General features: G+C 51.1%; 3 protein-coding genes and 1 long non-coding RNA gene across 4 annotated transcripts; 2 read left to right on the forward strand and 2 right to left on the reverse strand.

The window, feature by feature from the left end:
- Positions 1-280: 280 nt before the first annotated feature.
- Positions 281-5,783, reverse strand: TMEM199 (transmembrane protein 199). Its single transcript, XM_067565961.1, has 6 exons — positions 5,484-5,783; positions 3,881-3,954; positions 3,613-3,702; positions 3,027-3,069; positions 2,270-2,382; positions 281-2,078 (listed from the first exon to the last, which is right to left on the reverse strand). The coding sequence occupies exons 1-6, from the start codon at positions 5,686-5,688 to the stop codon at positions 1,983-1,985; spliced, it is 621 nt and encodes a 206-aa protein (XP_067422062.1). The 5' UTR covers positions 5,689-5,783; the 3' UTR covers positions 281-1,982.
- An 8-nt stretch (positions 5,784-5,791) lies between these two features.
- On the forward strand, positions 5,792-14,001 carry POLDIP2 (DNA polymerase delta interacting protein 2). Its single transcript, XM_067565960.1, has 11 exons — positions 5,792-6,041; positions 6,189-6,270; positions 6,921-7,018; positions 7,881-7,977; positions 8,494-8,569; positions 9,265-9,372; positions 9,637-9,773; positions 10,771-10,797; positions 10,996-11,121; positions 11,538-11,617; positions 13,529-14,001. The coding sequence occupies exons 1-11, from the start codon at positions 5,887-5,889 to the stop codon at positions 13,641-13,643; spliced, it is 1,101 nt and encodes a 366-aa protein (XP_067422061.1). The 5' UTR covers positions 5,792-5,886; the 3' UTR covers positions 13,644-14,001.
- A 358-nt stretch (positions 14,002-14,359) lies between these two features.
- LOC137164918 (uncharacterized) lies at positions 14,360-16,548 on the reverse strand. Its single transcript, XR_010923236.1, has 2 exons — positions 16,049-16,548; positions 14,360-15,392 (listed from the first exon to the last, which is right to left on the reverse strand). It is a non-coding gene; the product is annotated as an uncharacterized lncRNA (long non-coding RNA).
- A 167-nt stretch (positions 16,549-16,715) lies between these two features.
- Positions 16,716-24,827, forward strand: TSR1 (TSR1 ribosome maturation factor). The gene is made up of 15 exons (XM_067565962.1): positions 16,716-16,827; positions 16,922-17,022; positions 17,167-17,383; positions 17,496-17,630; positions 18,285-18,715; positions 19,537-19,696; positions 20,243-20,409; positions 20,755-20,960; positions 21,435-21,597; positions 21,903-22,013; positions 22,554-22,686; positions 23,220-23,336; positions 23,605-23,745; positions 24,198-24,272; positions 24,419-24,827. The coding sequence occupies exons 1-15, from the start codon at positions 16,722-16,724 to the stop codon at positions 24,595-24,597; spliced, it is 2,442 nt and encodes an 813-aa protein (XP_067422063.1). The 5' UTR covers positions 16,716-16,721; the 3' UTR covers positions 24,598-24,827.

Raw genomic sequence — 24,827 nt, forward strand, 5'->3', positions numbered from 1 at the left:
TATCTAGAGTAATTTAGTTTCATCTGCAAATGTTTCCACCTCACTGTCCACCCTGTTTTCTAGCTCATTTATGAATATGCTGACAAGCACAGGTCCCAGTATAGATTCTTGGAGGACTCCACTATTTACCTCTTTCCATTGTAAGAGGTAAATTGTAGAACTGACAGTTTGTTCCTACCCTTTGTTTCCTATTTTGTAACCAGTCACTGATCCATGACAGGACCTTCCCTCTGATCCCATGACAGCTTAGTTGGCTTAAAAGCCTTTGGTGAGGGACCTTGTCAAAGGATTTCTGACAGTCCAGGTACACTATTACCTTTATCATACAGACATTTTTTTTGAGATTACTAGTTAGACAGCATCTATTTTTCATAAAACCATGATGATCTGCATTAATTACATGACCTTCTTTTTGTTCTCGATTAATCAAGTCCTGTATCACCCACTCCATTATCTTACCTGGTGTCAGTCTGGCTGACAGGCCTATAATGACCCGGCTCATTCCGTTTAGCTTTTTTAAAATTGGCACAACATTAGCTAGCTTCCAGCCTTCTGGAACTTCCCCAGTGCTCCACAATGTATTGAAAATCAACATTAATGGTCCAATGAGCTTCTCAGCCAGCTCTGATAAAATCTTTGGTTGCAAGTTATCTGAACCTGCTGGTTTAAAAATGCTTAACGTTGGTAGCTTCTGTTTAACGTCCTCCAGAGATACCAGTGGAATGGATTTATCACCACCATATGATGAAACTATATAATGTTTACTGAACACTTCTTCCTTTTCTGCATTATTATTGATAATTCTACCATTTCCACTTACTAATGGACCAATACCATTGTCAGGATTGCTTTGTTCCTTTTTAATTCTGCCGGCCATAGATTTTTCCTTGTCCATTTGCTTCCCTTATACATTTTTTACAATTCCTAACTTCTGACTTGTCCCTATCCACTCCCCCTTCTTCCATTTGTTATATTTTAAACCAAGTCAGTTTTTTAACCAATACAGCCTTCTTCCTTGATTGCATCTTTTTGGGCAACGTGTAAGGTGTTCTTAAATGTTTCCCAATTACCCCTTTCATTCTTCTGCTTAAATTGTTCCTCCCAGCTGATCTGGCTGAATAGTTTTCAGTTTTGTGAAACTGGCCATAGTAAAGTAACATATCTATATTCTTGGTCTGGCCTGCCTTCTGACTGCGCCTGATAAAAGTCACGATCACTTGTACCTAAGCTAGCATTAATTTTTAGTGCTGTGATCAGTTTCTCTTTGTGTTAAGATGAGGCCCAATAAAGAATTCCCGGTATTGGCTACAACACCTCTGGAGTGAAGTTTCCCAGTATGGGAGGAACAGTTTGGGATGAGGTGTTCTCGTTCTTCTGGGGAGCAGCTGTCTGCACAGGGGAGAACACACACAGCCAGGAGCACACGCAGTGCTCATCCCCTGCCCAAATGCTGCTCTAGCCTACAACAGCCCGCTAGAGCACCATGCAGGAGTGCAAAGAGCATTAAAGAAACCAAGCGCAATGGCTGCTGCAGACGCGGCTGGAGCAGCGTTTGGGATAAAGAGGACAGACACCCAGGCTGCTCAGCTACGCAGGGCAGGCATTTCACGCACAGCGTCTCCTCCGTAGAAATCTGCCTTGAGGCAGAAGTGAGATCGTTCTAATGCACACAGAACAGATTTATTTCTAACAAGGGGCAGCAGCTTCTGAGCTAGAAGATGAGGCAGCATTAAGCTCCCCACTCCTCCCCATGCCGTTCATGTTTGCGAAGCCTCGGATCGCTGCTGACTCTTCTGTTCTGTGCTGTGAAGTCTCCGTTCAGTGCATCTGGGGATTCCTTTCAAACATGGCAGGCAGGTAAGTGACATGGGGTGAGGGACCCGATGGACCAAAGTCAAACATACCTGTGGCCAAACTAATAACCCACAGGTGAGGAAAAGACCTCCAGCATAAGGATCACAGTCTAAGTGAAAGTACCCTGACTACAGTCCTCCGAGCTCCCCTTCCATGGTCCGCACCATCACATATAGTTCAGCCAAGCCCACCACTGAGGCCACGATCACAGCCAACAGCACACGCTGGGGGTGACAAGAAGAAATAAATGAGCTTTAAGTGATGCTGCTGGAGCATTCCCATCGGCTTTCCATTCTCAGGGGAAATGGCATTCCTGCCCATTCCTTCCAGTGTGCTCTGAACACTCCAAAGAAGGTTCAGGAAGGAGAAAACAAACATGGAAACTGTAAAGTCCAAGCTCTCTGCTCACACTCACCGCTGCCATTTCTGTGAAGATGTACTGGCTGCCCAAGTACGTGCAGGCAAATGCGGCCGCCACTGTGACAATGAAGTTGAGTATGGTGATGACCATGGCTTTCATGGACCTAACTGGAGGCGAGGGGTTGGAGAGGAGGGAGAAGAAATGTCAGCGTTTGCAGATAAAACCTGTTTGCCATAAGCAGCAACGTGAGAGGGTTTGAAGTAAGCTATAGTATCGCTACATGAATCTGCCAGTGCCTTCCCTACTGTTCGACAGAGAAACACTCAAGAATAAACACGCCGGGAAGTCTGAAGAAACTCCTCCTCTCTTTTGAAGAAGCAATTTCGATTTAAAACATTAACAAATTAACCCTTTGCCTGCACTGCTGGGCCCTCAAACTGCAGAGGGGAATAGAATCAGCCAGAGAAGCAAACTGGCAACAGAAAGCTGTCAAAGCTGGCCAACATCTCTTCTTTAGGCACCATAGTCTCCTCTTCTGATCCAAACTGCCAACCCCTGAGGCTTTTCAAAGTCCTTCAAACTCTGATGTGCCATATAATTTTCACCGGTAGTTATTTAATGGTTAGGGTAAATAGGGACCTTCTTTTTAAATTAAAACCCATCTAGTGAAGCACATCCTGCTATTCAGAGCGGGTGGGGCTGCCCTCAGTCTTTGAGGATGAGCAGATGACAATTTATTTAATTCTCACAACTGGTTTTTTGCCTGCTGGGCATACACTGCCTGGTTTCCCCTTGTGTTGATACAACTCACCTTGCCTTCCCAAGTCAGCCAGAGTCCCATACCGGTTCAGTTCCTAAGACAAGAAGAACAAAGTTTAAAAAAAAACCTTATTCCACACTGGAGACAATCACGACAGAACACGCTGCATTGCTACCCCAGTGAGACTAACACTATATTTGATTAACAAGCTTGTGTGGGTACCACCCTGATGTCCCAGGTTCCCTTGTTTACAATATAGATTTGGCAGCCCTGTTTCTATGAGAGGGAGAGTCTTCCAGCACTTCTCTATTTCTCCCTTCAAAGGCCTCATACTGCAGCAATCCTCACTCTAGTTGATGGACTCTGCAGCCCAATGATACTTGCGATAGGCCAGTTGGGAAAGCAATCTGAGATGCTCTCCTCAGAGAACTGAGTTACTTTTGCCTCTGAGCTACCAGACCAAAGAGCCTAGGACCCACATTCATCTCCGGCCATTGTCACCAAATAGCTGTGCTGAGTCACTTGTTACTTTAATATTGATGGTGATTTCACAGGGTCTGGTAAACTTGTATAATTGGTGGGGAACAGACTGGCCAGGTTTATTCTTATCTGGTATCTTCACTGCCTTTCTTCATACCTGGCAGTTAATGTTTCTTGTTATCCGCTTGTATTCTTCATTGGCTAGCTTAGTCTTTATCTTCTCCAGACGGGCCACCAGTTCTGGGTTCTGAAAAAAATTAACAAGAGAAACTGCAGTGAGAGCGGAGGTGCCATGAATTGATTCTGTACTTTTGTACATTTCTTGGCACATGGAAAACATCTAGCCTTAGCCTTCCTAGCTAAGAGATGGAGACAGTGTACCAGCTACAGTGGTAGCTAGCATTTATTCCATGCTTGTTACGTACCCTGGGAGGTTTTTCCACTTCAGGGAGATAGATCTCACTGCCTTCCAGTAGCTCATGCAGATACACAGGAGAACCTACAAGACAAAGAGTTCCTCTAAATCCTTTCAGTTGGGAAAAGCAGGCAGAGCAGTGAAATGTAATGGCCAGGTCATTCTCTGGATCTCTTACTGGTAACATCAAGGATGCAACATGGAAATGTCTTCAAGACATGAGGCAGGGTGTGCGAGACAGAGTTTAAAACAAAGTAAAAACTATTTTAAACAAAACTGTTTTCGTTAAGTTAAACAGACTGTCACTGAGAACAATAAAAAATCCTGAATATTCCAAGTAAAACAGCAGTCGCCTAGTACAGGAGTGAAACGAGTCAGGCTAGTTTCACAGGTCCAGGATGAATGAAATGCAACTAGTATTATAACTGGATTTCAAATTAGATTTGAGCTCAGGGTGAGCAATGAAGGTATTAATTCTAAAAGCTATAACTTTAGTTTAGTTTTTATAACCAGAAAAACTATAACTTAGGCCACATCATGCCCCATGAAGTCAGTAAGTATTAGCCTCATTTCACAGATGAGGAAACTAAGGGGTAGAGGTTACGTGATTTGCCCAAAATGGCAGAGCCATGGAAAAAGCCCAATTCATGCAAATAAATCCTGTGCAACTATGAGCCCATCTTTCCTCCATTAGGGTAAGAAACATGGAAGAGGTATAGACATAATGAGGTGGCTGTGATATAAAAAAGGTGCTGTGGATGGCAGGCATTGGAGAGAAGTCAGCTCTTGTACCAACACCGGCCACACTGTTGGAAAGGGCAGAAGTCGATGGTTCTAGACATGGGAAGGGTGGAGAAGGGAAAGACAAGATTCATTAGGGCAGATGAATCAAATCCATGGAGATTCTTCTAGACAAGAATGGAAGATAATTTGGAACTGGAGTCTGAAGTAACAGCGAGCAGTCTGAAGATCGTGTAATGAATGTGGTCATGTTTCTTTGTACGTGACAAATGGAGCAACAGCATTTTGCGGAAGAGCAGGGACTTGGGGAGACCACAGAGAAGCAGGGGATAACAGAGATGACAGGAACCAGGAGAAGGATTTCAGCAGAGGTGAATCAAGGCTGTGGCACTCACAGGAGACAGAAGCGAGGGTCAGTTCTAGGGTCCCATTATTGGGGGGGGGGGGGGAGTAGGTATTTTGGTGGCCCCAGCTGTTACTTAAAAACCAAATAACCTTCCAGGAGTCCAGGGGCTAGTTAAACCCCTGGACAATCTTAGATTGTAAGAGTTTGCAGAAGCAAAATTTGACTGCTGTCTTCTGTGTGGCTTTATCATTTACGTGACGGGCGAAGCCGGGCCAGTCGGCTGCTGTTCCACGGCGCACAGTGCATGACTTTGTACGTGTTTTGGCCTTTCTGACAATAATTTGGGGCCCCTTGAAGATAGCTGGGGGCGGGGGCAGCAAATGTCCCCCTTGTGGACCCTCCCCGCGCCGGGCCTGGCTGGAAGCTCCGCCAGGGGCGTTCACGACCAAGCCCAGAGACAGCCCTGAGCCGGCGGGACGGTCAGCCTCAGGCCATGGCGCCCGGCCGGCGGCGGCGCCTCTCTCACCTGCCTCGCGCAGGGCTCCCTGCAGCTTCCTGAGCAGGCTGAAGGGGACGAGGGGGCCGCGCCCGGGAGCCTCTGCCCCCAAAGCCGCCTCCAGCTCCGCCCGCAGCTCGCGGGGAAGCCGCCCTAGCTGCCCGCTGTCCAGGGCCCCCACCAGCCGCGGCCCGGCTCGCACGGAGGACGCCATCTTGGGCAGGACGGGGGTCATGTGATCAGCATGACACACCCGGTGCCAAGGGACGGGTCCCGGATGAGCCAAAGAGAGCGGCGGCCTCGCCCGCGCCGCGCGCAAAGGGCGCTGGGAAGGCGGACGTTGCCTAACGGGCTGAGGGCGGCCGCGCGCCGTCTTGTGGGCCGGTGGCGGTGTCCGTGTCCGTGTCCGCGCTGCTCGGGCCCGGCGGGCGGGATGTCGGGCTGCGCGGCGCGGCGGTCCCTGGCGGCGGCTCTGAGCAGGTGCCGGGCCCTGCCGCTCAGGGAGGCCCCGAGCCGCGGCCTGCGGGCTCTGTGCGCGGGGGGCCCCGGGGCCTGGCAGCTGCCCCCGCGCCGCCACCTCTCGTCCAGGTGAGGCCGGGCCCGGGGGGCGGGTGAGGCGAGCGCCGGGCTCCGGGGCTGCCCGGCCTCCTACCCCCGGGCCCCCTGCCCCGCCCCCCCTGGGCCTCCTGCCCCCTGCCCTGCCCCCCCGAGCTCGCTTTGCGGTTGTTTCCCCAGAAACCGGCCCGAAGGCAAAGTGCTGGAGACGGTGGGCGTCTTCGAGGTGCCGAAGCAGCACGGCAAATACGAGACGGGCCAGGTAGGTGTCCCCGGGCCGCGCCGCCTGCCGGGGGGGCCTGCGGGGCCGGGCTGGGGCCCGCTTCGGGGCGCCTGGCCTCGGGCCTGTCTGCGGCTGGCAGCAGCGAAGCAGGCAGGCCTTGCACGGTGAGATGGCTGCTGCCGCCGGGTCATTTCGGCGGCTCATTTTCCAGGCGAGAGGCACTGAGGCTGTGCAGGGACAGCTGGAACCTCCTGCCTCTGCTGGAGACGCTCAGATCTGGTCCTTCCTTCCTGACTGGTCTCACTGCATCCGAGCCCACGGTGCTGCCTGTGCCGCCGCCGACGTCGCCTGCGTATTTCGTTGTCAATTTACACTTACTATGGCCAAAGTTGAATGCCTTACCTCTCCTCCCAAGCCTTCCCCACTCCCTCCTTCTTTGTCACCACTGTCCTCTCTGTCACCAGATCATAAAACGGAGCCTATCTTAGATTCTTTCTTCTCCCCTGCCCCATCCGTCCAGGCTCTGTCCAAATCTTGCTCATTCTCCTTGCATAGTAAAAATAAAATGCTGCCTCTTTAGAAATGTGAGGTTGCTGGCCCTTTCCTTTCTTTTCCATGAGTTTTAATCTCTTGGCTGTGGTTTGCACAGGTCCGAAGTTTATGATTTCTTCCCCCCACCCTCCCTTCAGTTGTTTCTTCACAGTGTGTTTGGATACCGAGGAATAGTCCTGTTTCCCTGGCAAGCCAGGCTGTATGATCGGGACGTTGCTTCTCCGGTCCCAGAAAAGTAAGAATTCCCATTGTTCGTTTGCTCTCATGCTGTTGTTATATTTAAGCCTTTTTCTGTTCTTCCTGATCTGGGTCACTGAAATTTTTAGGAAAGAGTGGGGCAAAGCCTCAAGTGACTTGTGTGTGAGCACAAATCTGGGAGAGATCTGTTCATATTCAGAGAAACTATTTTGGTATTAATTTAGACTAAGTAAAAGAGGGGAGGAAAGTTTCAGGGAATGGTGTGTGTGTTGTAGAAAACAAAGAGGTGGTGGAGTTGCACGTTAACAAAAGAGACTCCTGTGCTCTCCAAGGTGGATTTAGATGCAGCTTGCTGTATAGGTTCCTAGTGATTTGGATTGGTTAGCATTGGCTCCAGTCTTGGCTAGCTAGGCTCAGTTCAGAGCCTCCTTGTCTTTCACTTCCACTCCATGCAGCTGATGAACCCAGCAGTGAGTCTTATGGGACAGGGGTAGGACTGAGGAGTGAACAAATAGAAAATAAGGGTGGAGTGAAAGCATTAACCCAGCTAGGAAGCCTGACTGAATAGCGAGACTCTTCTCAGTCTCTGTAAATGGGGCGATCATGCCACTGGCATGGATGTTTTTGGCATCTCACGTCAATTATTGCTGTATGTGCGGGTGGTGTGAAATAGGGTGATTGGAGATCCCAACGTGTACTCAGAACCCCCTTTCCTTTAAGAATGGACTTATTGCTGATAGCAACTGTTTGCACCCTATCCATAACATCAGAGACGCAACCTGATGTGTGACAAACCTCACTCCCACTCTATCAACTTGCTGCTGGCAGGTTTAATCATATTTGTAGGGTGCAGGCCAATGAAAGGAGTTCTTGCACTCAGAGTTTGTCTTTCTCTTTAGGAATGAAACTGCAGCAGGTCATGGATCCAAAGAAGTCAAAGGCAAAACTCATACCTACTATCAGGTGCTAATAGATGCTCGGGATTGCCCACATATAGTAAGTGTCTGATACCCTTGTTCTTGGTACCCAAAGGTCTCCCACTTCTATTCATTCCTTAGATGCAGACAGCAGCTGTCACGAAAGGCTGGGAGGGTGCAGTTACTGTTGTGCTTCTGTGGTGGCAATATTTGGAACGGGGGTGACTGATGCAGTTTTACCAGATCATCATTCTGCTGGGAAAGATGGTCAGAAGTGTTTAACCATTGCTCTTCTGAGCAGGTCAGATTTCTTCTGCCTAGGTTAACCTCTTCCCTGTGCAGGAGTATGGGTTCTGTGATGTTTGTATAACACAGGTTAGGTAAAAGCAATAGGTAGCAACAAAATCCTCTTTTCAGTTTGTTCAGATTGTGATTTACTCTAGGGCATTAAAACGAGAGAAATGTTTGTTCTGAGCTGACCTGGTTACATAAAATAAACGTACAACCTTGAGAGAAGAAGAAGAAAACTGCAGTCAGGCTGGAAACTGGCCCACTGTATTGTCCATTTGAAGCGCTAAATCCCCCTTATTTTCAGTCTCAGAGATCACAGACAGAAGCAGTTACGTTCCTAGCAAATCATGACGACAGTCGAGCCCTCTATGCCATACCAGGTGAGTAAATAGTAGCTCTTAAGCTTTATGGAGAGTGCAAATTTTCATAAGATCAGGCTAGAAGGATGTGAGAAGTATCGTCGCTAGGGTGGTCTAGGAACAGCACTTCATAGATCTATCCATGCAATGCCCTGTCCTAGCTGTAGTGTATAGGCCTGTTGGAGAGCAGTAGGGTGTCTGACATAGATACATGGAAGAGGTGTGTTCAACTGGAGTCAGTGGCCAGGCGAGTGCGAGAGCCTTGACTGTTGCTCAGATAATTTGAGCTGTTGACACCAAGCCCACTCTCTCTACTTAGAAGTAGATGTACTCAGTTCCTACACCCTGCATTTCTCACTGCTCCTTTAGTTCTAAGGCTGTTGGGTCTCTGTTTCCCCTTCTGCTTGTTCTCTACTGAAGTCCTTGTGTGATAGTATAATCCCTTCCACGGCCACTAGTAGTGTCTCAAGCAGAGAACTGGCTTTATGTAGGAAGAAGTATGTATCCGCTTTAGAGAAGGTGGTAGGAGAAGACGCCAGGAATTATTGCCAGCATCTGTAGCTGTAGGTTGAAGGTAATTGTGCTAGTTTAGATTTCCTCTGCCAGGCACTCTTTCTTTACTGCTTATTCGTGTTGTTTATTTCCCAGCTAAGATGCCTCCTGTGACTCTCCCTTTGCTGATGGCATTTGATGGCTTATTTGGGTTTCTTCTCCAGGTCTAGACTATGTAAGCCACGAAGACATCCTCCCCTACAGCTCCACGGATCAGGTGCCAATCCAGCATGAGCTCTTTGAGAGGTTTCTTATGTACGACCAGACAAAAGGTAACTTCACACCCCTTGTGCCTTGCCCTAGAGAAAGCCTCTACAGAGCCAAGTGCTATAAAGCATGTTCATAAGGAAAGACAAGCATCTGTAGCTCACTGTCTTGTCTGCAGTGTAATACCAGGCTGTGGTGAGTGAGCCAAGAGGGGCTTTGTTATAACAGAAGCATCCTAGGTTGACCTTTCTAACTATGTTAAAGCTGCTCTGTCTGAGAGGTGGCAGTTCAGTAGCTTGCCTATAGTGATCTCTGTCCATTCCCTGCAGTGCCGCCATTTGTCGCAAGGGACACGCTGTGTGCGTGGCAGGAGAAGAATCATCCCTGGTTGGAGCTGTCTGATGTGCACCGAGAAACAACTGAAAATATCCGTGTCACCGTCATCCCCTTCTACATGGGCATGAGGGTAGGGCTGGCTGCCATTGTTACCCTCCGACCCATTAAAACGCACCATCCTCTCTGACGGCCAGGGCAGGTAGCGCCATTTCTGAGAGGCATGACCTGCTGCAGCATCTTGTTTTTGTCCTGGGACCCGACTCCTTGTCGTCGTTTCAACCTCACTTACCATTATCCCCTGTGGTCATGAGCATGGAAACAGGAGGCAAAATGGTTATAGGGAACATCGCCCTCAGCCCCTGCGTGTTGTTACTTGAGCGCTGTGAAAGGCGGGGGTCTGTGGGAGAGGTGCTGCTAGAGAGCAGGTGAGAATTTCACACATGCCTGTATCATTAACACGGCCTGCAGGAAGTGTAGGTGGGAAATGGATGTAAAATGGCACCAGAGCAGTCTGCACCAAGCTGGTTTGTCTTCTCCCTGTGGCTAATAGGAGTGCCCTGATTCAAGCCTCTGGGCTTCAGCTGACACCTTCTGCTTCTTAAAGTTGATTAGGACTTTGCTGCTTGGGGTTCAGGTAGCACACTAAGGAAGCTTGTGTATTAGCCAGCTGTCTCCTGGGGTGGAGAGCTGGGAATTTACGCATACAGTTCAGTTTCAAAATGAACAGTGCCTCAGGACCAATGGGATTATAAGGCAGCCTTGGACCACAACAGGGGCAGGCCCCGATGAAGCCAAGCTTCTGGAGAGCCAGACTGGTATTATCCCATCTGATAACCACAGCATGTGGAGTTGGGCATCTCCTAACACAGCCCAGAGGGTGTGATGCACATGGGTACACGGCTGGTCAGTGCTCCAGTCACTGGTGGGTCACACGGTGACATAGGTGCTCTGGGCGGTGCCACGCTGGGAACAAAGACTAACTCCTGGGCGAATTTGGAGAGCGCCTCAGTCTGTGCTCCCCGTGGCTCGCCTGTGTCAGTCTGGCACTGCCAAGTCCGTGTCCTGTATGCTTGTGGTGTGCTCACGGCTGAAGGGCATCTATTAAAGTAGTTTGTTTCCCTTGACAGGAAGCCCAGAATTCCCATGTCTATTGGGTAAGTGCCTTTTGTTTCTGCAGAACAGCCTAAGGAGGGTGTTTCTTTGCTGTGGGATTCTGGAAGCCCCACCATTGCGACGGACAGATTCCTCAGGGTGGGTTCTGAGGGAGGGTGGCTCTTGGTTGGAGGCTCCTGGCCTATTGCTTGCTTGCAGCTGGCTCCAGCTCCTGGTGACTTTGTCTCTCGCCTCTCTAGTGGCGTTACTGTATCCGCTTGGAGAACCTTGACAATGAAGTGGTACAACTGCGAGAACGGCACTGGAGGATATTTAGCTTATCTGGCACCCTAGAAACTGTCCGGGGCCGAGGAGTTGTGGGAAGGGTAAGTATTGCCTGATATCTGTCCGGAGACAGCTTCAATTTGGGGCACTCGCCCCGGGTTGATTTATCAGTATGCAGCTTAATGGGCGCTTCCAGTGAGTGCAGTAAGTGTGCGCTATGAAAGAATCACGCGCACGGTTCCTTGGCTGTGTGCAGGACGGAGCTGCAAGCCTGATCAGCAGAGGATTGTTCTAGTTCACACAGTCTTCCAATCATCCTACTATGGAACTGAAATGCTGTGTAATGCTGGTGCTGCTGGTTAGTGTGTGCTTTATCCTGGGGTGGGGATGGCAAGGAGTGGAAAAGAGGAACAATTGCTAAGCAGCATTTTGAAATCTGAGGATCTCTGTTAATGGCTGGCTGTGGAGAAATCTAAAGGTATCTGACTTACACAGTGGGGTGTCTTTGCGTCCTTAGGAGCCAGTCTTATCCAAAGAGCAGCCAGCGTTTCAGTACAGCAGCCACGTCTCACTGCAGGCATCCAGTGGTCACATGTGGTAAGGAACATTCATTGTTGTAGTGCGCAGCAGCACCAGTGAGGGATTAGGACCCCACAGAGACAGTCTGTCCCAGGGAGCTCACCGCCTGTGCTTAGGACAAGACTCAACAGCTGGGTGGGTGTGGACAAGGTAACTAAAAATGGTGCATGTTTCTAGTGATAATCCCAGGTTAACTCCAGGAACCCCTGCTGCCCATGAGCCCTGGCATAAGCTCCGAGCTGGTTCCTTCTTCCTCCAGTTTGTATCAGACTTGTGAAAGAACTGGACTCTATCCAAATTCTCTGCTTACCTGCTCTGTCCCCTCTTCCTTGTTGAGTGCTAGATGCAGTGTTGTATTGGGTCAGGGTTTCAGCTTTTGTTCCCTCGGGCCTTCACTAGCATTTCCTCCAGTGGGCTGTGCGAAGGGGAGTGCAGTTTCCCTGTGCAGTGACTTTCTCCTGGAGTGAGTCTGAAATTCAGTGTGCAAAGAGCTGGCACTTGGGACTATTCCCAGTTTACGTCCCATGTGCGTCATCAGCTTCACCCGCATTAAACGCTAACCACCCATTCATTAAATCACTAACTATGCATGTTGTGATGTGAACGCTCAAGCCCTATAAAGGAGAGGTGTCACACGAAACCTTTTCCCCACCTTTGAGCATACCTTTCTCAGAAGCTGGGAGCTGCTTTGCAAACACTTTTCTCTGAGCTGGAATATGTACTACAGCAGATCTGTCTCTTTAGGTGAGCCCTTGCTAACTCAGGCTTTCACCTTGCATGCTTGGGTGTTCCCGACTGGTTGAATGAAAGCTCCCTTGGGAGTAGACTACATCTCATTGTAGAGCTCTCCCTCCCCAAGTCTGAAAGGAAGAGCCAAGGGCTCCAGAGCTGGGATGCCATTCCAGTAATGGGGAGAGGAAGAGGCTGGACTCCCCAAATCACCATGGCTTTCTTTCTAGTAGATGGTCTTCTCAGGTGCTGATGGATCTGACTGGGAGCTGCTGTTTTATCTGTCAAAACACCACTTCCTAGGTCACAGCCTGCATTACGCCAGGCAGTTTGCTTTCCTGAGGCAGTGGGAGATCTGCCGGGGAGTTGACGTGTCTTATCTGTGTACAGAAATGTGTGTTCAATTCTTAATCTTCCCCGTGTGAAGCAGAAACTTCATTTTTCCAAGCTGCCAGTGATGGGGATAAAGGAGAGATCCCAGGTCGCTGAGCCCTTGTGCTTCTGATGGCAAATAAGAATGTGAATTTGACCTAATTTGCAAACTAAATTTGGGCCTTGTCCACACTAGCACTTATGCTGGCAACACTTTCGTCGCTCAGGGGTGTGAAAAAAACACTCCCCTGAGTGACATAAGTTTTGCCGGCATAAGTGCTTGTGTGGACAGCGCTATGTCAGTGGAAGATGCTCACCCGCCGACATAGCTACCGCTGCTTGTTTAGGTGGTTTTATTACATTGGCAGAAGAGCTTTGTCTCGCCAACATAACGCGGCTACACATGCGCTCTTACAGCGGCACCGCAATTCTGATACAGGTGTGCTGCTGTAAGTTAGACTAGCCCTCTGATGGCCTACTGTCGTCTCTCTCCTGGTGCCTGGATTGAGGAGTGTTGTCCCAGCTATCTGGGGTGTATCTAGGCCTCAAAGAGCCTCAGACTTTTCCGCTGTAGGGTGCCTTGTACTACGCACAGCCTGTTCTGTGCTGGGAATACGTGAGAGATTGTTAGAAATTGCCTAGCCGCCTTGTAGAAGACAAGTCCCCTTGGCCCAGAGAGTCTTTCCTGCTGATGGGATGGGCGTGCAAAGACTGGCTTCAGGGAGTGCAGAAGGGTTGGTGCCTCCCCCAGGAGATGCCATTCCATTGCTGTGCTGGGAGGGGTGTTGATGCATTGGTCTCAGTCTGGTCACTGCCTTTGTTTTGCAGGGGTACTTTTCGTTTTGAGAGGCCTGATGGCTCCCACTTTGATGTCCGAATCCCACCCTTCTCACTGGAAAGCAACAAAGATGAGAAGACGCCCCCCTCTGGCCTTCACTGGTAGAGCAGTCTAAGCACGGTACCCAAAGAGAACAGTTGTGCAGGGCAGATTTCTGCTTCCCACCCTACTGCAGCCAGGGATGTGGGACTTTGGAAACATTTTAAACCATTTTGTTTTAACCATTGCTAAAGTGGAGCTTTTGAACTTTAACACTGGCTCTTCTAGGCTGCTTGTAAGCATCATAAGCTGTATTAGTTGATCCTTTCCTCCCCCTGCCTGGTGCTGACTGGTGCCTGAGTGTGGGGGATTTAGAACTGTGCTGCTGGGGAAGATGGGCCCACTCAGCAGGGTGGGACCCTTCCCAAATGTTTTGTGAATTCTCTGGAATGTGAGGTTTCTCTTTAATAAACTGGCCCTTCTAGTTGCAGCCCATCTTCTTTTGTGCGCCAAGGCATTGGTATCATGGCCTGCTTGCCCCAGCCTGGCACCTGAGTGTTGCTGCGCAAGCAGCGTCAGCCCAAACCGCTCTGCCTTGCTCTGCCTGTGGAGGTGTCAGCTGGCTGCCATGTGAGTGAGGTGCCACCCCTCACGCCCAGAGTGTGAACACTTCACTGGAGAAGCCTGTTAGCCAACCTGTGGAGCGCAGCATTTGCAGCGGTGTCACTTGCCAGGGCTCTGCCCTGAATGGCAGCCAGGCCCATTGGTTAGAAGGGGTGCAAAGGGGTGAGAAGCACTGAGTGTGGGCGGATGCCAAGCACACTGTGTCAGCTCTTTACATGTTCTGAGAAAGCAGCTGCACTCATTGTGGTCAGCACAGCCAGTTAAAGGTCACACAGGAAGGAGCCCCTCCCCCATGCCATGCATGCACTCTACCTAGCTTTGGAAATGTGCCTCTCACTGGCTGCTGCCGACAGCCACTTCCCTGCAGAGTTGTGACTGCGAGTCACCACACTGGGGGTGCCCTGGTTTCTGTCCTGGGCTAGCAACTGCTGCTTTGACAGACAAGTTCCGCTCTGGGAGGCAGGGTAGGTAGAAATCGGTCTGTAGTCTGGCTGCCATGAGGAGGTGTCTGATGGGCAGTGCAGAAAGACCAAGTTCTAGTTCAGAGCTTTATTCCCCAGTACATGGGTTTTGGGGTGGGGGTGACTCTCAAGCTGCACAGCTGAACAAACCAGGTGCTGCTTCTAATTCAGGTTGGCTGTAGGTCAGTGTGTTCTCTTTTTGCTGGTGCTTGTGGATAGCTGTGCAGGCTCCTCTTGCATTTGAAGGTCCCACACTTCCCCAGGAGCCAGAGGTTGTTTTTCTGCCGGTTGGGAGTGAGGTCTGAACAGCACTGAGAATCTGGAGAGGGACCTGCAGGAGTTGGGGATACTGTGAAGGCTTTTGATGCGACACCAATCCCCAGGACACTTGTATTAAGCCTGCAGCTGGTAACCTCAGTAGCTAGGCTCCTTCTCTGAACCTACCATGAGTAATCAAAGTGAAAGCAGAGGGTGTGTATGCAGAATATTCAAAGATCAATGGTTTATTGCTTCCCTGGCGTGTCAGGTGTTCTGGGTGATGAGACTTGTCCTATCTTCCTTTCTCTATGCAGACTGGACTCTCTGCACTTCCCAGTTTAACAGGGCTGTGGCCAGGAAATGAGCTTCTATTTCACAGAGACTTTGGATCTGAGCAACTAAAAAGCCATTTTTTCTCCACACTGTTCTTCCAGCCCCCAGGAACAGCCTTGTTCTGTGGATGTGAGGAAGGCGGACCGTTCATTTCACAATCCTGTCCAGTATGCCAGGCTTTGGTGTGTACTGTGGCCTCCTGAAAGAACAGAGTTAGGTTAGTGGGAAGGGCGTAGTCACCTTTGTGCAGAGGCAGAGAGGCTTCCAGGAAAGGGGTAAAGAATGGCCAAAGCCCTGACCAGCCAGCCTGTAGCTGCACAGCTCTGGTGCCCAGTGTGCAGTAGATGCTGTTTGAATTCACCTGTTGTTGGCTAGCTAATGTCAATGGGCATGAGCCAAAATGAGATTTCCAAATGCCTGGAGTTATCAGAGTAAAGGGAAAAGCTGTGTGAAAAGAGGGAGTTTGGAGCTGTTCCCATCTTTGCTAGAGCAGTCAAGTGCACGTGGTGCCTGGCAGCCAGACTTAATCTAAAACAGCTGCTGTCAGAGGGGGCGAGATGCACTCCTGGACACACATCTGCACAGGGCTGTGTGTCTGTGAGTTGCGATGGGAACTAGGCAGGTGTGACATGGGGTGCAGGGCATTTCCTGGGGGTGACTAATGAGGAGGGGTTGATGGCATTGGGCAGCACTTGAGGCGAGAGGGTCAGAGACATTTGCTGTGGGACTTAATGCTCCTTTCCTTGAAAGGTTCCCAGGGCTAGTCTGTCTGGCTTGCAGGGATTGTTGTGGGGGAGTGGGGATAGTTCAGGCTGAACTCCCGTCCCTGTGATTCAGGAAGGGCTCCGTCTTTACCATTCTTCTGAGGGGCGGCTGGGCAGTGTGTCGCTCCTGTCCTAGGCTCCTCTGCCCGGCTTTGCGCTGGGCAGTTACAGCTGATGGAGTAGGAGAAGGCAGTTCAGGCTGTGGCTGTGCCCCTATTCACAGAGCAGAGCTGGTCATGACTGCGCGGCCCCTTCCTCCGGATGTGCAGACACGGGCCAGGGCGTGTTTTCCTCTGGTCTCCTTTAATAAACCATCCAGGGATTGACTGCCCGAGAGATTCTGCCCGTGCGGCCCCCAGGGGGGAGGGAGGGTCCCTACAGCGTGGGCTGGCTGCTCCGTTCCCCGTGCGGCACTGTTGCCTCCCCGTGGCGGTGCGCTGGGCCCTGGGGAGCGGGGCGCCGGAACCCCTTGGTCCCGCTGTGTCTGTGAATGGCGCCGGAGGAGCAGCGTGCGGGGCCGGGGATGGCGGAACCGCCCCTCAGCCTGCGCGCGGCGCCCTCGGAGCCCGCCCGCGGGCAGGGCAGGGGTCGGTCTGTCTGTCTGTGTGTCTGTCACGGAACGGGGAGGGGCGGGGCGGTCGGTCGGTCACTGACTGACGGGACTCGGACCGGAGCCGCCAGGCCGGAAGTGTGGGGTGCCATTTCCGGTAGCGCCCGGCGTGTGTTGGCTGCTTGCCCTGGAAGCGGAAGTGCGGAGAGGCAAGATGGCGGCGGGCGAGGGGGCCACGCACCGGGCCGGGGCCTTGAAGCAGCAGAACAAGCCGCACAAGGGGAGGAAGCAGCGCGGCAGTTCCCAGCGCCGGGCGGGAGGTGAGGCCCTGCCCGGCCTGGGCCCTTCCTGGGGCCCGCCCTGCACTAACCGCCCCGCCGGCCCCGCGCTGACCGCCCCTCTTCTCCCCCACAGGACGCGTCCCCGCCAAGACCCTGAGCCGGCGGCGGCGGGACCTGACCAAGCCGGACCGGAGGCACCAGGCCCTGCAGCTCCGCAGGCAGCGCAAGGAGGCGGTGAGCGGCGCGCGCAGGGCGAGCTGTGGGGGTGGCTGGGCCTCGGTGAGGGGAGGGGCCGTGACACGCGGTGGGGCCCGGAGCTGCCCCCCCAGCAGTGATGGGGAGCGGGGGGGTTTCAGCGTCAGCTCCTTCTGTTCACAGGTGCTTACGGAAAAGCGGAACCTGGGCGGCAAAGACGGGCCGCCTCACCTGGTGGTGCTGCTGCCGCTGCATGCTGGGCTTGATGCCCAGGACGCCTTGAGGTTGCTTCAGAGTGAGGAATCTGCCATTGTGCACAAGGATGAGAGGAGAACAGAGGGATTTACGCTGCTCTGCCCCCGATTTAAGCAGCGATGGCGCTTTGTGACAGCACACGTGGGTAAGGGAACCCTGCAGAGATAGGAGGCTGCATGCTGGTTCCTAGTGATCCCCTTTATTCTGCTGAAATTCATCATGTCTCATTCTGCAACGTTCTAATATTGTGTTTCTAGGGAATCTTCATGCTGTGTTAGACCTGGCAAAAGTAGCTGATACCCTGCTGTTTGTACTGGACCCGCTCGATGGCTGGGACAGCGCTGGAGACTACTGCCTCTCTTGCCTCTTTGCCCAGGGGCTCCCCAGCTATGGTAGGTGAATTAAAAAGCACAGGGAACCCCACGGGGTTAGGAGGTGGGTGTCTAATGTGTTTTCAGAATTCCTGACTGGAAGCTGGTGCAATAACCAGGACCCCCATATAGCAGGTAGGTTGCCCATGGATCTTGCTATCTAGAACATTTGAGTGTAGATCAATTGATCTAATGTCATCAGTCCTCTGTAGCCTCACGCTGTGAGTGCACCCCTGTTGGGTTAATGCTGGTGGTCTAGAGACATAAGAGGCATCTCGGATCCAGGCTGCCACCTCCTTATTGAACGCTTGTTAGCATTTTGACCATTTAGCTATGCCACATGATGGGGTTTCTACCTCTTCCCTTGAAAGATTGACTATTCCACACATGAACCCCATCAGTACATCCCTTGTGGCTAATGCTGATGATCCCTGCCCCAGCAAATGCTTTCTCAGCGTAGATTGCCCTCTTCCCAGTTTGTAAGGTGATCAAATGTCTGTATTCTGAATGGATGAAGCTTCTTTTTTAACCTACAGTGTGAAAGTATCACCTAGTTGATCGCTTCTGGTTCTGAAAATATTTGAGCTCATCCATCTCGTTATTTCTTGGCTGTAGTCAGCAGAAGCATTTTGAGTTTTGACTATTAACTCTGCTGTTCTCTTTACTGTCTGCTAGCCCTTGCTGTCCAGGGAGTCACTGATCTCCCACAGAAGAAACAGGTGGATGCTAAGAAGAAATTGGGCAAAGCTATTGAGAAGCGCTTCCCGGAGGCCAAATTCTTCCCCCTGAACACTGAGCAAGAGTCTTTGTTATTGCTGAGGCATCTTGCTACCCAGAAGCAGCGGCATCTTGCTTTCCGTGACAGGAGGGCCTACCTGCTTGCCCATGATGCTGAGTTTGTGCCCAGCCAGGATAGTGACTTGGTGGGGACCCTGAAGGTATCTGGCTTCATTCGGGGACGGCCCCTCAATGTAAACAGCTTGATGCATATCGTGGGACATGGAGACTTCCAGATGAGTCAGATTGATGCCCCTCCAGACCCTTTCCCTCTGAACCCCAGAGTGGTTAAAGGCCAGCAGACAAAGGGTCAGGACATGGAAATACAGGTATGTGGGTGTTCTCAGCTCTGAGTGACCCACTGAGCATTGTCTGTTCCCTGGTAATCATTTAGAAGTTGCAGGATCTTTGAACCAATGTTATATGCAGTTCAGTGTTTGTTCACTTACTCAGCAGATGGGTAATAAATCTTTATAAAGGCAAAACATTTAGCAGGTAGTGATCAGTTACACACAAGTAGGAAGCTCATTGGGATGCTCTCATCATAGTTGCTTTCAGTACTGGACAATATAGCTCTAACCTCTTTGTTACACACACTTATTTATAACTTTTTGTTATCTTTATTTATACATATGTATTAGTCTTTCATTGCCATGTTAATTCAGTGCAGGTTTTGTGTTAGTTCAAGCTCATCTTTACTCTTTTTTTTTTTTAATTACTTTATCTTTTTTTGTTCTCACAAACATGTTTACTCTGCAATTTCTTACACGTGCAATTCTGCTTATGCTGTTAAACATTATCAGAACAGACTTAAAATCCACAGCAGGCTTCTGTCAGGCCTAAAGATGCCTTCACTCCCAACATTCAGCACCTGTGGTTATGCAGTCAGGCTGGTTCAAGACAGGGCTAAGCTTTAGTCTCTCAGTGACACTATGAAAAGCTATGGACTACGGAAGCTCTTTGGACAGAGCACAGTGTTTATAAAGGGTGTAAGATGTGCTCTGGGTCAGTACGTTCTTTCTCGCTAATGGGGGGATAATCTTGGGTAAGGAGTGGTTGTGGAGGGGCTAGTCTCTTGCTACAGACTGTGATCTGCATTTTGAAGTGGTGGGTTCTCACTTAATGACTGTCTCTTCCTTCTGTCTTCTAGGATGATTCTGTAAACGGTGCTGTTGAGATGGAGGCAGTCATTAAGGTCCTGATGACGGTGGATCCTAGAAGACAGGAATCTTTGCAGTCAGAAGTGATTCCCGACCCCATGGAGGGGGAACAGACCTGGCCCACTGAGGAGGAACTGAAAGAGGCAGAAGGTCAGTGCTGGCAATATTTCTCTAACCTTTCCTTAGATTATTGGTGAAGTTCTTACTTTTTACCATCTTTAGCTGAGACATTTAAGATGGGGCTTGGTATCTGGCTTTCAACCCAGGACCCTCATGACCCCTATTTCCAGCCTCTATGTCTGACCATTGGACTGAGTAGCTTTTCCAGTTTAATTCTGAATTTGGGCTGGCCAGATCATTGGACAGTATGTCACGGGGTCCTGAGCATCTGTCTACTGATGGCCGTAGAGAGCAGGATTACTCCTAACTGCTGTGTGAGAGAATGAACAGTGCTCTCCCATCGTGGCATTAGTGACGATGAATGGTGAAATCCCATGGAAGTGTGGGATGGATAGATGAATTCTGGTTACTGATTTTTGCCCAGGGAAGGTACACTGCTGTAAATCTCTCCACATGCTTAATGTAACTTGCTCTTCCATATGATTGTCCACATGGCTGTAAAAGGGAAATAGAGGCACTGTAGATAAAGAGCTGGGGAAGGCCTGTATGGTACTAACCACGTGGGGAATCTGGCAGATTCTCTGAAGGAAAGGAGAAAGGTGGTGAAGGTCCCCAAGGGAACATCCAGCTACCAGGCTGCGTGGATTGTGGATGATGGAGGGGATGGCAGCGAGGAGGAAGAAGAAGAAGAAGAAGAAGATGATGATATGGAGGATGAAGATTTGATGGAAGAGGCTTCCCAGGTAACAAGAGGCTAATATTGTAGGTTGTGTCCAAGTACTAGTGGGCTTGCCACCCTGCAAACCAGCTGTCTGTTCTTCCTACACCCAGACAGGCAGTGTAAGGACACAACATACAGCCATGCTGGTGTCTGCATTTCAAAAGAGTAAAGTCTGTTGCAGCCATATGCACCTTTGTATTACTCCCTCAGTCATAGTCAGCTACCCTCTGATCTAAACTCTGGTGGGGGCTGTGCTCTGCATGGTACAAGAAGCAGGCAGCCCCTGCAGTGTTTCATGGGGTGCCTGTATACGTGCACTAGCCTATGGACTCTGCACATCAAAAGCAGTATGTGCCATCTTTGGCAGGCTGGGGAAAGCAGTGAGGAGGAGGAGGAGCCTGGAGAGGATGAGTGTGAGACCATGACTGTAGGGGAGTCTGCACGGGACGACCTGTACGATGAGAAGCTGGATGAGGATGAGGAGCAGATGTTGGAGAAGTACAAGCAGGCGAGATTGGATGAAATGTTCCCAGATGAGGTGGACACACCCCGCAACTTGCCTGCCAGAGTCCGGTAAGAAACCTCATGCCAGGATGGAAGGAGCGAGTGTGCTGGTGACTCTCCCTGGAGCTGTCCTGGCTTTGAGTCAGGGAGTGTGGTAATGTCCCTGGTGCAAAGGGGAAATGGGACTGAGCATGCTTTAGTTTGCTTAGTGAAATTGGTGGGGTTTTCTTGTAGCAAGAACCCATGTGGGTGGGCACATCAAACTAGACCCTTCACCTGTGCATGTCTGGTCCGGTGAGCTGGTGCAGTGAAAGTCACCTTCTGTGACTCATTTGGGGTGCTGGTGGCATCAGCATGTTCCCGACTCTCTTCGTGTCCAGATCTCTCCCACGAGCAGGATGAACTGCCCTTTGCTCTCTGAGACCCCCATGTGCTGAGGGTTCCTGTAAAAGAGTCATGTAGATACCTTGCCGCCTGCAAGGACATTTGCTTGCTGGGGTGCTGTGGGATTTGTTGAGTAATCTCTGAAACTCTATCCTACAGGTTCCAGAAGTACAGGGGGCTCAAGAGCTTCCGGACTTCTCCATGGGATCCTAAAGAGAATCTCCCCAGGGATTATGCCAGGATCTTCCAGTTCCAGGACTTCTCCCGAACCAGGAAGCATGTCTTTCGGCAGATAGAGAGAGAGGAAACTGAAGGGGCTGCGGTACCTGCCTTTCTTTGGCCAATTTAGTCTCCATTTCTCCTCTGTGGTGTGGTCCACCTCTCACCCTTCCCTGCTGTGTTTCCTTGTTCTTGGGAAGGGAGGTTGGGTAGTGAAGTTGCTGCATTGTTGGTCACTGGCTAGGCTTGTTCCTGTGTTGTAGAGTAAGCCCGGATAGTGCAGGGGTCCTGTTTTCTCTACCCCACAGCCTGTGCGCTCAGGGAACTCCTCTCATATCCTCCTTGCTCCTTCATACTTTGACAGGTGGGAAGCTGCATTAACTGTTCTCTGTCCTTCTCTCCCGACAGGTTGGCTGGTACGTTACGCTTCACATCTGCAATGTTCCTGTCTCAGTGATGGAGAGTTTCAGGCAGGGAATGCCTTTGGTCCTATTCTCACTGCTTCCCCACGAGCAGAAGGTGAGTATAGCACTGGGCTGTAACCTGCTATCGCCCAGAAGAGCTGGAAAGCCACTCTGCCTCTCACATGTGGCTTTCCCTTCTGTGGCTGGTACAGGCTTGGTGTTCTCCTGGGCTCCCTGGGGCCTTTGCTGGGATGACAGGGTCTGAGTGCACAAGGAATCCAGTTCAAATCTTCTTGTGCTGGTTGGAGTTGAAACTGTTTCCTGCATGTCCTGGGGGTCATACCAGAATAGAATAGAGATGCCTGTAATTGTTTTAAGACAGAACATCTGAACCTGGCTGAAGTTTTGCTGATTAACCCTTTATGGCTCTGAGGCTTCTCTGGTGGGGATGGAGGGTGCCTCTGGTGTAAAAGGAAGATCTGGCAGCCTTTTTTGACTGAAGCACCTGGGCTGTGAGGTGTTGAGACCATCACTTCAGGCGTCTGGCCTTGTGGAGCTTTTCTGTAACATCCCTGGTTTCAGCCTCACAACCCTGCAGCTCAATGTGAGCTCGGCTTTTGGCGCTTCAGCGTCGCTGTTCTCCCTCTTTCTGCAGATGTCGGTGTTGAACTTCGTGGTGAGGCGGCACCAGGGCAATAGTGAGACAGTGAAAGCCAAGGAGGAATTGATCTTCCACTGTGGGTTCAGGCGCTTCCGTGCCTCCCCTCTGTACTCCCAGCACAGCTCAGGTGGGTGTAGGAATGAATTAAATATACAGAGGAGGGCCCTTGGCTCCCTTTGGCTGGGGTCTCTGGTAGGAAGCCTGTGATGTCTGAACCTGGCTGAAGGGACTCTGAAGACTCGTGTGTCTTGGCTCTCAGGTGTCAAGGGGAAGGGAACTGAGTCCATCTGTTTGAGCGGGATGGATTGGCCTGGCCAGTATGTGGTTCCCTGGGACTGTGGGAAGTGGTGCCGATAGGGCTCATCCTTGCTCAGGACTGGGCGAGGCTCCATGGTTTGAATTGGTGATCTCCTTTTCCAAGGCATTGGCACTCAACAGGAAGGGGGGCCTACGTGTGACCCCGTGCTGCTGAGGTGGCTTCCAAGGCTGAGCAGCAGGAGGAGGGAGGGACGGACCTGAAGAGGGTTCCCTGAGCAATGTGTTGATGGCCCAAATTAGTGTGCCTTGTGGCTGGCCTGCTGCTGTTTGTGTTGGATACTGGCGCTCCCCTGCGGGCACTGGCTGGTAACTGAGCTTTACTGGGTGCTTTCTCTTTTCTAGCTGATAAGCACAAGTTGGAGCGTTACCTGCGGCCTGATGCAGCCCTGGTGGTGACTGTTTATGCTCCCATCGCTTTCCCCCCCGCCTCGGTGCTGCTGTTTAAACAGAGGAGTAACAGTAAGTCAGGGAGGGCTGAGAAGGTGACTGAATGAGAAATGAAAGCTCATCCTAGCAGCAGAGGTTTCCAGCTTCGACTGACGGAGCTGGGTCCCATTCTCCAATACTGCATTCCTTAATCATCTGTCAGGGGCTCTGAGCGGGTTAGCATTCCTGTCTCCTCTCCCTCGGTCTCTGGAATAATGGCCCTGTCTTTATTCTTGCTGTGGGGATTGCCCTGCACTAGGACCATTGAGCAGTAGCCTTCATATCGCTCTGTCCTCCACAGGAATGCACGATCTCCTCGCCACCGGCTCTCTGCTCTCCGTGGATCCAGACAGAATCCTCATCAAGCGGGTGGTGCTCAGTGGTCACCCTTTCAAAATCTTCAGCAAGACTGCTGTGGTGCGGTACATGTTCTTCAACAGAGGTGTGTGTGTGTGTGGGTGGCGGGGGGATGGTCAGGGCGGGTCCTATGCGCCTCTAGAGACCCTGCAGTTCCATAGGAAAGGCTGTCATGATTTCCAGTAACTGGAGCCTTGGAGCCCTTGAACTGCAGAGCTGGGCTCAGTGTGAACACTCTGACACACGTTGACGTGACCCAGGTAGCTCAGCAAGGGTCCCCTGCCCTGCAGAGAGTCTCTTGTGCTCTAAGCGCACACATCCATGGAGCAGTGATCCTGTGTCTGTAGGTGAATGCACGTGATAGCTCTTTGCCAAGTGTGCAGCTGGTTGCCTGGTGCATGCTACGTCCTCTCAGCTGCTCTGGGCAGTAGTTCAAGCAGCCTGATTCCTGCCTGGTTTGCTAGTTGTGTGGCAGGGCGTTGGGAAGTTGGAGACTAGCGTCCTTTTTCTCACGCGTCTCTTGTCTTTGATCTGCAGAGGATGTGCTGTGGTTTAAGCCGGTAGAGCTGAGGACCAAGTGGGGCCGCAGAGGACACATCACAGAGCCGCTAGGTAGGCATGGTCTGACATGCAGCGTTGCACTACTTTCCTCCCATGGTGCTGGGCCATACTTGCTGTCACTGCTCAAATGCTGCGCTTCCCTGGGCTGGGGAACAGGCGAAATGTAGCTCACAGCTTCTGTTGCTTTCTTTGCCTAGGGACTCATGGTCACATGAAATGCCATTTTGATGGGCAGCTGAAATCCCAGGACACGGTGCTGCTGAATCTGTACAAACGTGTCTTCCCTAAATGGACTTATGACCCGCATGTGCCGGAGCCAGTACCGTGGGTGAGAAACGAACACCAGCTCCTGGTGCATGAGGTGGAGATGGAATAACCCTCCGGGCCTAGTGTGGCTGCTGTGATTTGCACCTCCTGTACTCCATGTGTGTGCTTGGCTGTTCCAAGCCTCCGGTGAGAAGCAGGGAGAACTGCCCTGGACGTGTTAGTGCTGTGCCTTCCTGGGGTTTCCGTGCAGCATCTACTCTGTCTGCTCCAGCCTCCCGTGTGCCTCATTTCAATGGTGAATATATTTTCAAGCCAATTAAAGTCCAAATGCCTAGCTTT

Source organism: Emydura macquarii, unplaced genomic scaffold (genome assembly GCF_026122565.2).
Source record: "Emydura macquarii macquarii isolate MOO-44397 ecotype Brisbane River unplaced genomic scaffold, CSIRO-AGI_Emac_v2 contig_2699, whole genome shotgun sequence".
Lineage (NCBI taxonomy): Eukaryota > Metazoa > Chordata > Testudines > Chelidae > Emydura > Emydura macquarii.

Bases quoted from the DNA above. Each gene is read 5' to 3' on its own strand.
- TMEM199 (XM_067565961.1), bottom strand. From the start codon at position 5,688: ATGACCCCCGTCCTGCCCAAGATGGCGTCCTCCGTGCGAGCCGGGCCG. The intron at 3,955-5,483 runs GTGAGAGAGGCG...TTTGTCTTGTAG, and splicing joins GGGAGCCCTGCGCGAGGCAG to GTTCTCCTGTGTATCTGCAT. The intron at 2,079-2,269 runs GTGAGTGTGAGC...TGTCACCCCCAG, and splicing joins TCTTCACAGAAATGGCAGCG to CGTGTGCTGTTGGCTGTGAT.
- POLDIP2 (XM_067565960.1), top strand. From the start codon at position 5,887: ATGTCGGGCTGCGCGGCGCGGCGGTCCCTGGCGGCGGCTCTGAGCAGG. The intron at 6,271-6,920 runs GTAGGTGTCCCC...CCCTCCCTTCAG, and splicing joins GCAAATACGAGACGGGCCAG to TTGTTTCTTCACAGTGTGTT. The intron at 10,798-10,995 runs GTAAGTGCCTTT...TCGCCTCTCTAG, and splicing joins AGAATTCCCATGTCTATTGG to TGGCGTTACTGTATCCGCTT.
- TSR1 (XM_067565962.1), top strand. From the start codon at position 16,722: ATGGCGGCGGGCGAGGGGGCCACGCACCGGGCCGGGGCCTTGAAGCAG. The intron at 17,384-17,495 runs GTAAGGGAACCC...TTGTGTTTCTAG, and splicing joins CTTTGTGACAGCACACGTGG to GGAATCTTCATGCTGTGTTA. The intron at 23,337-23,604 runs GTAAGTCAGGGA...TGTCCTCCACAG, and splicing joins GTTTAAACAGAGGAGTAACA to GAATGCACGATCTCCTCGCC.